Source organism: Ailuropoda melanoleuca, chromosome 17, assembly GCF_002007445.2.
Source record: "Ailuropoda melanoleuca isolate Jingjing chromosome 17, ASM200744v2, whole genome shotgun sequence".
Lineage (NCBI taxonomy): Eukaryota > Metazoa > Chordata > Mammalia > Carnivora > Ursidae > Ailuropoda > Ailuropoda melanoleuca.
The window spans coordinates 39,565,134-39,582,343 of record NC_048234.1 but is presented as its reverse complement, the minus strand read 5'-3'; the positions used below and the strand labels follow the sequence as shown (position 1 = coordinate 39,582,343).

General features: G+C 46.9%; 1 protein-coding gene across 1 annotated transcript in view; it reads right to left on the bottom strand.

Annotated features, from left to right (window-relative positions):
• Positions 1-17,210, bottom strand: part of DAPK1 (death associated protein kinase 1) — a 175,234-nt gene that overhangs the window by 45,113 nt on the left and 112,911 nt on the right. The window contains 9 exon segments of the mRNA XM_034646962.1: positions 150-269; positions 2,967-3,059; positions 4,398-4,487; positions 5,610-5,655; positions 6,022-6,174; positions 6,672-6,698; positions 6,787-6,835; positions 7,016-7,145; positions 8,896-9,034. Of these exon segments, the coding sequence (XP_034502853.1) occupies positions 150-269; positions 2,967-3,059; positions 4,398-4,487; positions 5,610-5,655; positions 6,022-6,174; positions 6,672-6,698; positions 6,787-6,835; positions 7,016-7,145; positions 8,896-9,034 (847 nt within the window).

Here is a 17,210-nt window from a genome sequence, read left to right as displayed (position 1 = left end):
CGCTCAACACAGAAGTGGTTCCCCACAGGATGGCGTTTGAAACAGCCAGGGGGAATGGAGAAGTACAGGGGATCCTTTCCACCTTGGACTTGGAGAGATACGGTCACAGAGACTCCCCAGCCCTCTTCCCCCGCAGAACAGCATCAGACCTTGTTGGGCTGGTTAACGTCGTAGTTGGACAATGAGCCCAGGAGGTGCTGCAGGCCTGGGACGTTATCATCGTTGATGGCGTGGATGATGGCTTTCATCACAAAGGAGTCTTCCTCATCCTTGAGAGGGACCGTGAAGAGGGAAAAAGAGTTAGCGTGCTGGCCACGATCCTTTTATCAACATAAGAGACATCAATGCTCATCGGTCATGAGAAGCATTCAGAAGAAAGTAAGCCACTTCTTCCCCAAATCCACTTGGTCGCGAAGGGAAGCAGGAGGTTACTTTTTGCTCCTGCCATGTTGGCAACTAACACCACCTTCTGTTTACCTGTGTCTTCATGTCACTTGCATCATAACCCACACAGCAAACAGCTTTCAACACTCAGATGTAGAAAAATGGCTGATAACCAACTACCCTCTACGTCTACCTTAGAAATCTTCCAAAATATATAGTCCCAAACCACTGTAGAAAACAGCAGGCATAACTCGGACTCTTAAAAACCGTAGAACCAAGGAAATGATACCTCTGATTTCTACAGTGTGTTTTTTTTAAGATTTTAGCTTATTTTTAAGTAGGCTCTCCCTCCAACGTGGGGCTTGAACTCACAACCCCAATATCAAGAGTCATATGCTCTACCGACTGAGCCAGCCAGGTGCCCCTCAAGTCTATAGTCTTAATTTGTAATTCATTCAATTATAGAATTGCTCTGTTCTAATCACTGGAATTTCCTCCTTCCCTAGACGTGGAATAACATGGCATTCTCTGAAACCTGGTCACAACTAACATGCAACATAGACAGACAGACAGATAGACAGATAGATAAAGATATACATTTAAAAAGAGCCTAGCGAGGGAGAAGTATGAAAATAAAGGCCACAAAAGGGAAAACAGATGCATTTCTCACTAAGAGAAAATAACTAGAGAATGCTGAACAACAATTTAGTTAAATCTTTGCCACTTTGTCAAAGTTTTCTTATAATAATAAGATATTTACCAAATATGGCACATTAAAACTAAGGAATAAGCCCAAAAAACTCCCAAACAAAATCTCTGGACTCAGGGGTATATGGCTTCTAATGTTTCAAATCTGGAAAAGCCTATCTACAGAGGCTGACTCTGCTTGTGGGCAGAATGGAGTAAAAGCATTTCTCTGGGCTCTGCTTGCTCTTCTCTATGGATCTGAATCCAAACAAACTTCATGAGGGTTTTAAGAATATTCGTACAGAGTCCATGTTAAGAATGCCACTGGTTTTGGGGCGCCTGGGTGGCAGAGCGGTTAGGCGTCTGCCTTCGGCTCAGGGCGTGATCCCGGCGTTGTGGGATCGAGCCCCACATCAGGCTCTTCTGCTGTGAGCCTGCTTCTTCCTCTCCCACTCCCCCTGCTTGTGTTCCCTCTCTCGCTGGCTGTCTCTATCTCTGTCGAATAAATAAATAAAAATCTTAAAAAAAAAAAAAAAAAAAAAAAAAAAAAAAAAAAAAAAAAAAAAAAAAAAGAATGCCACTGGTTTTGCTTTTCCATCACAATTCAAGTTGATGATTAAAAGACATTTGCACGAAAGTACAGTCAAGAGAAATGGGGTGAATGGGAGGAAGAAGCAGATTGTTACCACAGGTCCCCATGATTAGCAGGACATCAGGACGATGAAAGAACCTGAGTTGTGGGAGGGGTCAGCCCACCCGGAACCCCCACACACCCCAAAGCCCTCTCCTACCCTAAACTTCGCATTGCGACACTTAGATTTTCCCTTAGGTGATTATTCAAGATGATTTTGATTTATAACATTTAATAGTTCTCATCTTACTTAGATTAATAGTTTTTGTCTTGTCTCTGGTTCCACCGTTACCCTCCAACAATTCCCAAACCCAAACTTTCTCCTCCACCTCCTCTTTTTCCCACCTTGCTTCTCTCCCACTCTTGTTTTCGTCTTAACATTTTCTATCTCTTTTTACTCTGCAAGGCTACATCTGGAGCCTCAGCGAAGCAACTAGCGTCAGGAGGAAAAGAAGAGCTGGTGTCTGCTGATGTGTGATCCTGCCCGGGGAGTCCCCGGAGCCGCTCAGGAAACACTCACTATGTAGTCATGGGAGCAGGCTGGTTCCCATAGAACCACCCTTTCTGCCTTCTCTGGAGCTCCCTTTACCTCCAGAGCTCCCAAAGCCCTGTTGTCTGTCAGGGGAGAGTCTTAGTGAATTCAGATGTGTCCAGTCATATCTGAAGAGTTAATCTGTGATTAGGTTTCAGTGGGGATTAAGGGAAAAAAATTACGGACTTGTTCTCAAGGGCATTACACACTCAATACAATGTCAACAGAGGAAGTGGGTTTGGCCTTCTGGTCTACCACGAACTCCCTCAGCAAGCCCCACGATATTTGCCCTGATTTTTGGGTGTGTGTGTGTGTGTGTGGGCAGGAGAAGTATGTGCCCCTTTTGTACTATCACGACCCACTATTTTCCAAGGTCAGTGGCAACAGAGGACTCTCATTTCATTCTTGAAAATTAGAATAAACTCTTTCCTCTTCTGCTGGCCAGTCGCTCATCAAAGTGTGAGTGTGGGAGGGGTGGGGTGGGGGGCGGTAGTGTTAGAGGTAGTGGGTGGGAGTGGGTATAGCGCCAATCCAAACAAAGAGAAAAAAGAACAAAAGAATCAACAGAGTACATCAAATCAGCCACCCAACTCCCTCCCTCGAGCGGAGGAAGAACAGGCCTGACACTTGCGTGACTTCAGGTTTTCTGGGTTGTTGAACAATCAAACAACCTGAACATGTGAAATACACGGGCTAAGAAAGAACCGCACAAAGGCAAACAGGTTTGCTTACCAGAGTATCATCGCTTCTGGCAACACTCATGTTACTCCTGGACAAGAACGACCTGGATAATCTTTGGCACAGTGATATCAAGCGAACGGATTGCTTTAAAAAAAGAAAAAGGGCAAAAAGAAAAAAAAAGCAGGGGGAGAGGAAGAAAGAGAGCTTATATAAGTATACTTAAATTAGTGCAAATGGCAAAGTCTTTGAGATAGCATTCACTGCTGCAAGCATGTTCTTTAGGGGTGGGAGGTCTTCTAAGCAGGTTGGATTATATTTGCTTAAAGAAATCAAAACAACAGGAGAGAGATTCTCCTTCCACATTTCGTTACTAATTATGCAATCGCACAGCCGCATCCCTTCTCTTAATAGAGTCTTCTCCACTTTTTGAGCGGTGGGATCTTACCCTAACAAACCACTTGCACATCCCCACTCAGAGAAGCAATGTATGCAAGGGTCTTGTCCTGTGTCCTTGTGCCCAGGTAAGCTAGCAATAGCAGTAATGCGACTATCAAAATTCATATGGTTTTCGGAAACACAGAGTGGGCAACTCCTTAGCCTATAGGACAAACACCCCTGCATTTACTCTCAAAGGCAAAGGCAACAATAAATAACGTGTGTGTGTGTGTGTGCGTGTGTGTGAGAAAAAGAGGGAAAAAAGAGAGAAACTTACGCAGTTCTCTCTACATTTTAAGCCTATTCTCAGGGCTTCCTTCAGACTAAGTGTTAAGTCTTAAGTAACCTAGTGCTGTGGCCCTCCTCACCCCTATCACGTCACCCCGAACTTGACGGGTGTGAAAATGAGGCACATTTCTGGCCCAGTGCTCAGAGACATGGCAGGTACCTGTTTCCTCTGGGCTTCACATGGCCCTGGGCATAGGAAGACATCCTGTCACCTTGTTAACCTTGAATTTTTATTTGTTCAAGGTTGACTGGAATGCCTCTTAGGGCCAGGCCCCACACAGCCCCTGCGGAGGCCGTCCACACTGAAAAAGTACAAGCGACCACACTGCAAATGCTCATGGCCCCACCATTCACAGACTGGCCGGATTTACAGAGCCCTTTACACAAGTTCTGCTATAAATGCAATCCCATGCTGCTTACCACAAAGAACAGATTTATTTAAAATGTGGCTTGTTGTATTTAGGAAAAGACTGCGCTATAATTTTGTTGTGCTGATTTAAAAATTTGCCTTGGGAATGGTTTTGATTCTTTAACAAAATGCAAAATTACATATGAAAACATGAGTTAAAGAAGACTGAAGTAACATTTTTGCTTTATCTTTTGAAAATAGCATAACGGCACAGAAGACTAGAGAGTAAATTTAAACAGACCAAAACAGGATGCACTTTAGTTTGGCCAGTGTCAGAAGAGATGAGACTGGCCAGAGGCAGTGCCGCAGAGGAAAGACGTTATTGACCCTTCCCTGTCAAACCCTCTTACTTTCCACTTCGTCCGGGCTGCGAACTTCTTGAACTTCTCCATGTTGACGGCCGACGCCTTTCTACTAAGCGCTTGTTGGGTATCTTTAGGCTAAAACCAAAGTCCAAAAAGCAAATTTAGAGCGCTCGAATGATGGAAGTGTGTTCCATGACAACTTCTGGAAACCTCTAATTATTTAGGTTGCGTACACACTCACCTTACTAAAATAACACAAGTTGGGATAAATACACAAGAGGTAGGAATCTACTCTCTGGAGGCCAACTCTTGTGGCTAAGGGTCTGATAAAATCCATAAAGACTGGATCTTGGGAAAAGCTGAAGAGCTGAGCTTGGACCAGGCTGAATGTCTGGGTCCGCACTGAGGGTTTGGGAATGGCGAGATTCATGGTGAACTTAATATTATCAAGTAATTGAGAGCGGGCAGGGGACTCAGAGGTTAGCAAATCTGGCCTGTCTGACAGCATTAGAATCCCTTGTACCGCATCTTTTTTAGGAAGCCATTAGTTCCACTAACAAGAGAAGGAGACACCATTGCCTCCTCAGGGAGCCCAGGCAACTGCTAGGAGTTCACACAGCAGAACTCTCTGGATGCCCTAAACCTACTTCTCCAATGCAAGTTGTTACATTGCAATCCCCTTACCAGTTGCATGATTTTATTCTGTAACTGCCATATTCCCTACCCTTAGTCCTTTCTGCTCTAGCCGGAGCAACTTCAGTTCTTTAATCCAAATGCCAATGGGTGTCTCAGGGAATACAGATATGCCAGGGGTGGCCACATGCTCTGGCACAAAGACAGCTGTGCAGGGTTTGGATGGCCTTAAGGAATGAGGGCCCAGTATTGGTAGATCTTTAGATTTTACAACAGACACGGGAAATCCAGAGTTGATATGATACTTATGCTGGAAATCAATTCCAAAAAATTCAAAATATTCTCTGGTCCACCATCCCATAGGTCAAACCAAATATGGCTGTTGAGTAGACTTGACCTTCAACTCCCTGTTTGGAATCCTGCATTGTGACAGCTTACTCTTCTCCACCTCTATGATCATTAGGACATTCCCATCTGTCAGCCATCTTAAAATATGGCGCCGATATCAAAACCAATACTCCAGACGTGATCTGTGTTGAGACCCCATAGTGACTAGTAATACCCTAGGGCAAATGCATTCCAGGATGCCCTGTAATACCAAACCAATCACAATAGGCAACTTACCTTGATCCAGGGATGCTGCAAACTATCTTGAATTGTCATTCTCTTCCTTTGTAGGGGGAGGGGAAAGAAAAAAAATGCTGTGACCATAGAAGCAAACACTAAGGTTGTTTCCATGCCGGCTGGGCCTACTTAGCAGCTGCTCTGGAAAATGCAGTTCAGGGCCTGCTTCGTGGAAGAAAGCCAGAAAGAACATTGGTCTTTCTGTGACCATTTACTGTGCCTGCAGGGACTGACTGAGCAGGTCCAAAGGGCCCTGCCTGCATTTTCCAAGGCTGTTCCACACGGCATGCTTTCCTTTGCCACGCAGAACCAACCAGGCTCTCGTAAACGTGGCCGCATGCACAACCCAGGTGCCAGCCCTGGTCAAGCTGAAGCCACGGCCAGGTACCCTTCAGGAATAATGGACACTCACTTTGGATCCTTGACGAGGAGTCTTCTTATGAAATCTTTGGCTAGGGCACTGGTATTACTGAAGTATTCTTCCTCAAATTCGTAGTTGACGGCCGATACGTTTGCTAACGTTTCTTGCTTAGTGTCTCCAAGAAATGGGGAGGCCCCACTTAGGCTGTTAATAAAATGGGGTGCAGAACATGAATAATTACCTCTTGGGTTGTCATGCCATTCCTATAATAGCTGATAAGGAAAGTGAAATATTAGGTTATAATCCGGTGCTTGGGCAGTTAGTTCGGAATCCAATTACATTTTATAGGGCATTTAATTGTCATGCACAAAAGCTCCAGCTTAATGCCTAGGACGCATTTAAAAAGTCAATTTCGAACAGCATCTAGTGTTAAAAAAGCACCCCTTTCCTATGTTCTCAGCAGTGATGGACAGCCACGCTGGCTTTCCGCAATCATGCTGCAGTTTCTGATGACTCATTGCGAATTAGAAGAAAATGTTTAATTAGTATAAACTAAACGTATTCTGGGGGTGTAAAATGAATATGTTTACATAAAAAGCACGCATAAACTGAAGAGATCAACATGACACATAGATGGTTAATAAGACATATGGTCTCAAAGAAAGAGGAAAGGAATATGAGACATGGATTTTGGTACTTACAGAATATAGGTTATTACCCCGATACTCCTAGACACAGAAACAAAAACAGAAGCAAATGTCAGAAGAATTGAAAAGTAAATCAGAAAGATGACAGCATCAAGGGCATGCTCCTTACCACATATCTGCCTCAAGACCAAGAGGTTCGTAGTTGACTATCTCAGGAGCTAGGAGGAAACAAACACGTGTTTAGTTTTTGAAAGAAAGTGAATCAACAGACTCTATCGTCAGGTATAAACCAGAAATATGTACCAGGGAAATAGATGATGTTACAGCAGGGGACATTTTGCCAGCAAAATTCATTACATTTATGAGAAATAAAGGAGCCCAGGAGCGAAAAAACTTACCAACAAACTCTGGTGTCCCAAATATGTTTTTGAATTCATTTCCAAAGTCAATTTTATGGGCCAACCCAAAATCAATGATCTTGATCCGAGGTTTAGGGACATTTCTATCCAAAAGCATTATGTTTTCGGGCTTAAAAAAAGAGAGAGAAATAGTACACCAGTGTTCAAAACAGCGTATTCACATAACCAAAAGGTGGAAACAACGCGATGTCCATCAACTGATCAGTGGATAGTGTGTGTGTGTGTGTGTGTGTGTGTGTGTGTGTGTGTAAGAATATTATTCAGCCTTAGAAAGGAAGCAAATTCTGAGACATGCTACAACATGATGTACCTTGGAAATATTCCGCTAACTGAAGTAGGTCAGACCACAAAGGACAAATATCTATGATTCCACTTATCAGAAGGACCTGGAATAGACAAATCCACTGAGAGAAAGTAGAGATGTGGCTGCTAGCTGCTGCGGGCGGAGGGATGAGGAGCTAGGGTTTAACGGGTACAGAGTTTCAGTCTGGGAAGCTGACTCAGTTCTAGAGATGGGTGGTGGTGATGGCTGGACAACAGTGTGGATGTACCTAATACCACTGAGCTGACCACTTAGAAATGGTTAAAATGGTCGTTCTTATGCTATGTTCACTTTACCACAATAAAAAACAGCACTACGATATATTATGCTGAAGACAGAGTGGCAGAATTATTCGTCTCCTCCTCTGAAAAAACCACCAAAACCTGAAGGCGAAAGGGTCGTTGCAAGAGAACGCCAGGAAAAAGGAATGTCTTGGTTTAGGTTCTCCCAGGAGCAGACCCATGAGAGGGATTCAGGTGCAAGTGGCTTATGTGGGAGGGGGCTGCAGGGAATACTTGGTAGGGGATGGGGAAATAGGAAGCAGGAGGAAGGAAAGCCATACACGGTGTCTTGTCAAGGTGGGGGTGACTGGAGGAGTAGCACTGAGTTTTCCAACTGAAGCACGAGGGAGTCGGGGTATTTACCCACCATCTCCCCATCCTCCCTTGCTAAAAGCGGCTTCTGTGGGCATTTACCCTGGAACCTGCAGCTCCCGGGGCCAGAAACCAGGCGGCAGGTGGAGAGCCACAAGAGTTTGCGGCAGCCGTGTTCGGGGTGTGTGTTAGAGAGTGTTGGAGGGATCCGGATGGGGTCTTGACAGCTCTACGACAATAAATATGGAGAAAGTCCTCCCTCCTCTGCAGTCTTGTCCTAGCTCCGATGATCTGAATCATTCACTTGGCAATCTTTGCGATCACTTCTCAAGGCCTTGGACTGTACCTTGAATCTTACATCCTGTTGCTCGCGTATACGCCTTCCCTTCCTAAAGAGACCGTAACTTCTCTGACAGTTACAAGTGTGACATGCCTTTTTATCTCCCACAGTGCTTTGCCTCCAGGCAGGCAAAGGCCCCAATTAGCCAATCTCAGAGTTTGTCTTGATCAAGTGCCAGTGACAGAGTCGGGCCTTTGCATCAAGAGGGAGAGGAGAGATCAAGACATCTTCCGCCTTACATGCCCTGCAGCTATAGGGGTTGGCAACTGGGCAGCCAGTGGCCACTCTAGGCTGAAAACACCCCATAAGCAACAGCAGTCCCCCGATGCTTAGAGATCCGGCTGGAAAAACCCTTTGATTGTTCCCCAAGGATTCCTAAATGTCATCGCTCATCTTCAGCCTCTATCCCACAGAAGGGTAGAATCCTTGAGTAGGCAGGCACTACAAACCTGCTGATTTATCTTCCTAATTCCATCTTTTACGCTCACACAGGATTAAAAAAAAAAAGTATGCTTTTCAGATGCCTCAATTTTTCTCAACAACCAACCAAACAATGCTGTGATTTGCATAACCTTCTCTCAGGTTTGCACTCAGCAGAACATACCTTAAGATCAAAATGGGCAATCTGAAGGGAGTGCAGGTAGTAAACACCATTAAGAATTTGTTTGAGAAACTCGGTTGCTTCCTCTTCAGTCAGAGATTCCTTTTCAGCCAAGAAGTCAAACAGCTCGCCACCTGCAACTCTGAAAACCAGGAAGCAGAGGTTACTGGGGACAGTTCGGTTTCCTACCCATTTGTTCTCTTATGCAGACGACTGGCGGGCTCAAATGTCAGGCAAGAGAATGGCAAGCTGAGACTGCTAAGCGAGGATCAGAATTCTCCCCGTTTCTCACCACTGGATGGGAATTCGGCCTTCAGGTACGTTTGTGCTGGAAAGCACCCGGGTACCATCCTTCCCATGTGCTGGCTGGGTTCACGGGTGAGGGCAGGGAGCAGCGATGTGATGGGGGGAGAAACGTATCTTCAAAACATCTTACTTACACATACGTACAGGGGAAGTCTTAACTCACTGATTTAAAAACAAAACGATAAGCCAACTTTGTGCAGAATTTATAGAACATATCTTCCTCGTGCAATCAGAGAATGCCTGGAAAGTTCATAATCTGTATGCTAATCAATGCTTTTAAGCCCCAAATCACAATATATGGCCTACAAGGATTTTCTTACTGTTGTTTTGTATCTGTTTATACATAAATACTTGTATGTTTATAAAACAGTCATATTCAGTAATGAATTTAACAAATACCTTCACTAATAAAAATAAACATATGCTAATTTGAAATGCACGAGGGATTTATGTGTAGGGATTTATGACTCAGTCTCCCTGTAAATCCCTGTTGGGCAGAGGTCAGCCCCCCGCTGTTCCCCGGTCCTCACATTGTGCCAGGCACACAGCAAGAGCTCAAAACTTTGTTATAGCCAGTGGGTAGGCAAACAAACTCAAACTCCCCGAAGAAATCCACGGCAGTAATTAACGGCAAATAACAGGGAACTTTTAATAAGAGTTTTTATAAGTTCATCTTTTCTCAAGTTTAACCATACATTCACAACATAATAATTAACTGCAATTATGTGCATAGATGCTGTGTTCATTATCTTTCTTTCAGCAAGACAGCTCCATAAACATACCTACCCCTCCCGCACCCAGAAAAGAAAACTGGTGCTTACGCGATTCAACTCTATTGACATAAAAGCCGACGTCTTAAAGTAAAGGGTCAGATCCTGCCCCTTCATCCTCTAAGTTGTTGTTTTTCCTAGCCTGGCCCCAGGTCCACGAGCATCAGGACTGCTTGGGGTCTTTCAAAAATGGATATTCTGGACCTCCGTTCCAGCCTGCTGCCTGAGTTTCCGAGAACGGGAACAGAAAAATGCAGAATATCTAACCAGCGCCCCAGGGGAGTCTTAGCACGCTAAAAAGCGAGGACCATATTTCGAAGTTTTAATTGCATTCTCCTGATGCACGGCCTCCCTCTGATATTTAACATCTGGCTGTTTATCCAGAAGGCGAGGTGACTCCTGGGACCCAAGCAGGCCCCAGAGCCCGAGCCAGCCAGGAAGGCCAGGAGCCCCACCCGGACAGCAGAGGCCTGCAGGCGGCACCAACACTCCTGAGGTAGGGGCCTCCCCTGCCTGCGCCCCCCAGCCTTGCTGCCCTCTCCTCTCCATGGAGCCCTTGGCCATGAACTCCACACTGGGTGCCCACCACTCCTCACTTTTCTGTCTCCTTATTCCTCTTAAAACCAACAAAACAGGGAGAGGGATTCCTTCAACTCTAAGGGGGTGGAAAAGGAGGGACCACTTATGCCTCTAGACACATCGGAAGTTTCCTGACAGTGAGAAGTGGCTGGGGGTTGGATGCCTGGAGACGGGGTGAACCCGTTAGTACCCCAAATCGTGGTGCAAGGTGAGGGCCTAGGTCTTTCCTAGAAACCCCGCTGCCACTCCAGGCCAGCCTTTTGTTCCTTTTCTGTCAGGCAGCTTTCCCCACCTCACACCTGACCTGAGCTTCCTTTGGGTCACTGAAGAGCAACCATTTCATTCTCCTGAGGGCTCTAGGCTCTGTGAGACAGGACAGCAGGGGGTGAAGAGACCCCGGTTCAAATCCTGCCCCATGACCCCACCTCACTGAGCCTGGGATTCCTCTTCTGTAAAATAAGAAACCACCGCATACTACAGAGTGGTTCTGGGGGGCCAGGGCACGTGGAGCCCCTTGGCGCTCAATAAATACTATTTTTCTTCTCCTCTGGCTTCCAACTAAAAGCCTCCCACAGTGGCAGTGGTGTGCTGGTCCATGGTCAACAGCGGGCTCTCTGGGGGTGGCGGCGGGGACGAGGCCCAGTCCAGTCCATTCCCGAGGTGTCCTATTCCTCTCATGGCCATTTCAAGCCACCCACGGGATGAGGGTGACCGTGGGGCCGGGAAGCACGAGGAGCTCTGTGACCGAGGCGAGCCAGCTACCGGGCCCACTGAAGCAGTCCGTATTTTCCAAGGACGGCGCCACAGCGTGTCCTGCCACAGGCTCTTCGGAGCTGTGATCGTGCCTCTGTGGCTCCCACCTTGACGCTCAGCAGATCTTGAGGCCGCTCTGACCAATAAGACACGGCAGAGCGACTGCCGGCTTCGGTGTGGGTCTCCGTAGGCCCGTGGCTACCACATGCTGAAGCCCTCACGAAGAAGTGTGACGATCCCCAAACCGCCATGTGGTATGAAGAAACCCCGGAAGATGGGGCGCCCCATAAAGACAGAAAGAGGCCAAGGTGCATTAAGCAAGGAGGAAATCTTGGGAGTGGATCCTTTAGTCCAGCCGATGCCATGGAAGTCAGACTCCACCTGAGTCCTTCTAGAATTCCTGACTCACAAAATCGTGTGCAAAATAAAATGGTCGTTTTAATTTGCTATGGTAGGCACCGTGGGCACCACCCATGCTCCCTGTGGAGGAAGGAGCTGCTAGCTGACTTCCGGGGGGGGGTGGGGGAACACTAGAGCTGGCCTCTGCTGGTCACGCTGCTGGGCGTAGGAACATAAAGCCGGGCTGTCGGACTTCAATAAAGGGATAGATAGAAATATTTCAGGCTTTGGGAAACCAGAGTTCTGCCACAACTACTCAGCTCTGCCCAAGTAAGGCAAGAACAGCCTTAGGCAATATGTAAATGAAGGGGTGTGGCTGTGTTCTAATAAAACTTTATTTATAAAAACAGGTGACCACCTGGATTTGGCTCACAGGCTGTAGTCTGCCTACTCTGACATAAAGGCCAGGTTATCTCAGTCCAACCTAGGGTAACTCTAAGGGTCCTTCAGAATGTTCTGCTGGGCCTGCTGGGGCTGACACTGAGCTGCAAGGCAACACGACCTCTTCTGCCCATGCCTGCTCCTTCCCCTCTGTTCCATGTCTTGATCCTAAGGGCAGGTCTTAATCAACATCCTATACACTCTTCTCCATCTCAAAGTTTGCTTCCCTGGGAACCTACCCTGCCTCCCACCAGATTTGGGGGTAGTTTGCTACACAGCAATAGTGACCAGAACACTATCTGGAACTGGGTAGGTTCACCTGGTTCCGCCAACAGAAACCAGGTTTGCCTTTCTCTGGGCCTGGTCACCTCCTGCCCCATTCAGTCTTGCTATCTTGAGCAACTCAACTCCCGCAGTGCTTCCTGACCACATTAGTGAGAACCAGGAACAACTTTGGGGCCCGCAGAATGAAGGACAGTGAGGAACCAGCCTGCAAAGTGGCGGTGCCTGACCAAGACTGAGAGGAGGGAGGCACGAATCATCTCTGATTTCTCCGTCACCCTTCTGCAAGCACTGGTCAAATCTCATGGTGTCCGTGGTAAGGTCCATGCTGTGGCTCATCCAGGGAATCATTCAGATGGACGTCAGCAGTGTTGGGAGGGCCCCCACCTCACTGCGCCTGGACCCATCACTGGTTTCCTGCTGCCTTGAAGGCCATGACACATATATACATTCTCCTTCACACCAGGATGGGAAGGCGGATGTTCTAGCCATCCATTTTAAATATAGCTTATCAATATTTAGTCATTAATCAAGGTAATCAACACTAAATGACTTCAGCTAAGGTTTGGGGACACGATAAGCATTATTGTCTATTTTACCTCATTTTCTCCCCAAATCTCAGAAGGTTGAAAGTGACGAGAGGATTTTTTTCCCATATCCATACTCAGAACCAGAACGCAAACGCTTACAATGTTGTTGGTGAACAGCGGGATGTTAACAAGATCAGCCAAAACCATATTTCCACTCTTTGTTTCAAATTTTACATTTTGCTTAGGAGAAGGAAGATTGACGGGGAGAGAGAGGTGAGGAATCTGTGCAGCAAATTGAGAAAGCCAGTCTAACCTCCTTTATTAGGTCTTTGACTCAGAGTGTTTGAAATTATAGCATTATCATGGAAATTGTGTGAAATGCATGCTAATAAGCATTGCTGTGTTCACTAAGAAAGCTGGAAAATAGGAAAGTTCCCTCTCCTCGCCATGCCTTCCTCTACTGCCAATGCCTCCCCTAAAAGGTAGCTGTCATGGAATGTAGTGAGGACACGTGAGAATTTTAAAAACAAAGAGGGCCTTCAAAGTGACATAGAGAAATGATTATAGAATTCCAATTTCTAACTTATAACACTACTCAGGGTTCCTGACTTTTGCTAGGAATTGTCCAAGATGTCTTCTGGACTAGATCTGGTGTAGCAGGACACGTCCTGGACTAGATCTGGTCCTAAGCTAAACTGCAGGGGACTCTTAGCTACAAGCTAAGTACACCCGATGAGGTATTTCAAGGCATATGCTATGATTCATCAGTGTTGGGCTCGTTTCCCCCTTTGGTGAATGGGGGGCCACTGGAACAACTGAGGGCACACTCTCAGGGTCCTGGCCTGCTATGACACGGGCCCTGGGAGGTGGCATGGTAATAGGACTGGAGGGGCTTCAGCACGCGGGACCCCAACCCTGGCTCTGGCCCTAGGCTGTGGGTGGCTTGGAGGAAAGTATGGAGCTCCCAGCACTTCTGTGGGCCTCAACTCTGCTATCTGTAAAATGAGAGGGTTGAACAACTGGGCCAAGTGACTCTCTAACCTTCCTGTGCATCATAACTGGGGGAATTTGGTAAAAGTAGAATTTCCTAGAACCTACTTCCTGAGGTTCTGACTCAACAGGTGGGGCCCCAGAATCTGCAGTTGAACAAGTCACTCCAGTGATCCTGGTGCCAATGGACTGCACTCAGAGAAGCAGCTCTCTCAGACCCGGCTGCCTCTGACAACTTAAGATTCTACGAGCCAGAGTGGGGATATGGCAGAGCGACTGCTGTGCTCCCACCATCCTTGCCTTTCCCGCCCGGGCACACAGCTCATCTGCACCTCCCGGCTCTCGAGGCCACAACCTGCTCTAGCCAGTGGGATGTGGACCAAAATGCCGAGTGCCACCTTCAGGCCTGGCCTCCATCATATCCCATACTATCCTCCACGCACTCTCTCCATTCCCTCTTTGGCTACCTGAACGCCAATGACCCAGCAGAGGACCTCGACAAGGACCAGGGGCAGCAGAGATATTAAGAAGAAAGAATATGGATCCCTGAGTCACTGCCTGGAGGACAGCCACCCAACCTGTAACATTCACACTGGACTCTGACGGAGAGAGAAATCCTATTATGTCAAGCCACTGAGATTTTGCAGTTGTGTTCCATCTGCTCTAAATACAAATCTATTTAATCAGAAGTAAGAATACAATGTATTTTTAAAATTAAAATGAAAGGAAAGCAACCAATGCAGAGCACAGAGTACGCTAAACGCGATAATCATTTCCTTATGTCCTACGGTTTCTATGGATCAGGAATCCGGGAAGGCTTGGCTGGGTAGCGCTGGCTTAGGGTCTGTCACAGGGGTGGCAAGCAGACAGGAGCTGCAGCTGGGACTACAGAGACGCTGGACCGCCTTGGGGAGGCTGTCTGGGCACCTCTCTCCATGTGAACTCATGGCCCCATGCAGCCTCTCCATTTGGGCTAGTTTGGGCTTCCTCACAGCATGGCAGACTCAAGACAAGGAGACTGCTGACATGGAAGTTCCGGGCTCCAGGACCAGCGTTCTAGCAACATAATGGAAGCTGTCTCAGCAGTCACGCAGCACTAAAAGCAAGTCCACAGCTCCTCCAGATTCAAGAGGAGGGGCTTTAGTACTCTTCTCTTGATGGGGTAACTTCAAGGCTCTCGACAATATGTAGGACAGGAGAGGATGCTGCAATCATCTTTGGAAAATATAATGTCACATTATCTATGACTGACAAACTGAAATGCTCGATCTTACTTCACTGAAATGTATATTTTACAGGGCTGAGGTATAGCAGATACATATCAATTTGCTAGGACCACACCAACAAACAGGTGGCTCAAATTAACAGAAATTTCTTGGGGCACCTGGGTGGCTCAGTTGCTTAAGTGACAGACTCATGATTTCAGCTCAGGTCGTAACCTCATGGGTTGTGGGATCGAGCCCCTCGACAGGCTCCCCACTCAGCAGGAAGTCTGCTTGGGAGTCTCTCCCTCTCTCTCCCTCTGTTCCTACCCCCACTGTTCTCTCTCTCTCTCAAATAAATAAATCTTACAAAAAAAAAAAAAGAAAGAAAGAAATTTCTCATCTCAAGTTTCTTTGGCTCCAAGTCCAAAAACAAGGTGTCAGCAGCACTGTGTTCCCTCTGAACCCTCTAGAGGGATCTTCCTTGCTTCTCCTAGCTCTTAGCAGTGTGCTGGCAACCTCTGGTGTTCTTGGCTGGAGATGCACCACTCCAGGCCTCCGCCCTCACATGGCCGTCTCTCTGCGCATGTCCGTGTCTGTGCTTCAATTTCACCTCTTATAAGGACACCAGCCCGACCAGATGAGTGTCCACCCTAGCGGCTTCATTGTCCCTTGACGACATCCACGAAGGCTCTATTTTCAAAGAAGGTCATATTCTGAGGTGCTGGGGGTTGGGACTTCAACATATCTCTTTTTTTTAGGAGGGGGGTACAATCCGACCCCTAATGGACAGCAGCCCACGGGCTGCAAGCAAAATGTTACAGGATGGCTACAGCCAGTGAGACTCAGCGCAAGTAATTAGAACCCCCTGATGTTTCCCCTTAGCCTCGCTTTCACATTCTCCTAGGAAGGCAGGATTCCTTCGCACACTGTTAGAAAACTTTTAAATCCAAGTCTGACAAATGTGGGGAGAGAAATGCATATCTGGTCCTGTCCCGAATAATTCCCCCAACACTTTGCGATGTGATGGATCTCTCATAGCAGACGTGACATGAAGGTTGAGGGCAAGTGCCCAGCCACTTCCTGGCTCTGCCTGGGGACAAAAATCAGAGCTCCGAGCTCTACTGTCTTCACTACCTGCAGAATGTTCTTTCTTGTTAATCTAGGGAGAGCCCTGGAGGGTTTTCACACTCTCACCTCTCACCTTCCGACTGAAATTCCCTGAGTAACTAAGGACTTTGGGGAATGCAAAAGTGAAGCTGGGAATCTGAAGGGAAAGGTGAATACAATACCCTCCTTCTGGATTATGTGAAATGGGTGTGAATTCTAGACTGGGGGCCTGGGAACACCATTCTCTGCTTCTATGCTGTGTTGTACCTTATAAATAGCATCAAAGAGTTCCTAATCTTCACACGTCCTCTGAATTAGCCCTGCCTCCTTTGACTCCAAAACATAAGCTGTATCTGAAAATACATTTTCTGTTTTCACCTCAAATGCAAGTTCAAGGAACAACTTAAAAGGAGTTCTGGGGATTCTCACAGAACAGCATGCCCGGCACTCAAAATTCATGGGGGGGGGGAGGGTGATCTTTCAGTTTACCCAGAGAGGCGGAGCAGGAAGCAGGGAGGAGCCTTCTGAGGGTTTCTGGAATGAAATCCCTATGGAAAGAACATCACTCCAACTGTAAATGGCGTTGGAGGCAGGCACTCTGGGTCAGTCTGGGCTCTGTGACTTCAGATAGGTTAAGTTACTTTCAGAGGCAGTTTCTCTGTCTATAAAATGGGGATAATAATACCTACCACTCATTATCACTACTGGGGATGAAGATGAAAGGAGACAAATATGACTGAGGATATGAGTCAACAAGTGTATGAATACGCCGGGCAGTCGTCCCTGGCCTTCACTGCGCTCAGTCGCAGGTGTCTGATGAGGAAAACCCGAGAGCTACTCGCTGGGTCTCTTGTCCAGATGCCAGCTTATGGGGTGAGATTCTGATGTGGCAGTGAGGCTACTCACTGTGCTTAAAAAGCAGGGTTTCCCTGAAATGAAGAGACATTCCTGAGACCACGAACCTGGGGAAGAGGGGGGCTCTTAGACATTTAAGTTGGAAGGTGGGCCTTGTCTCT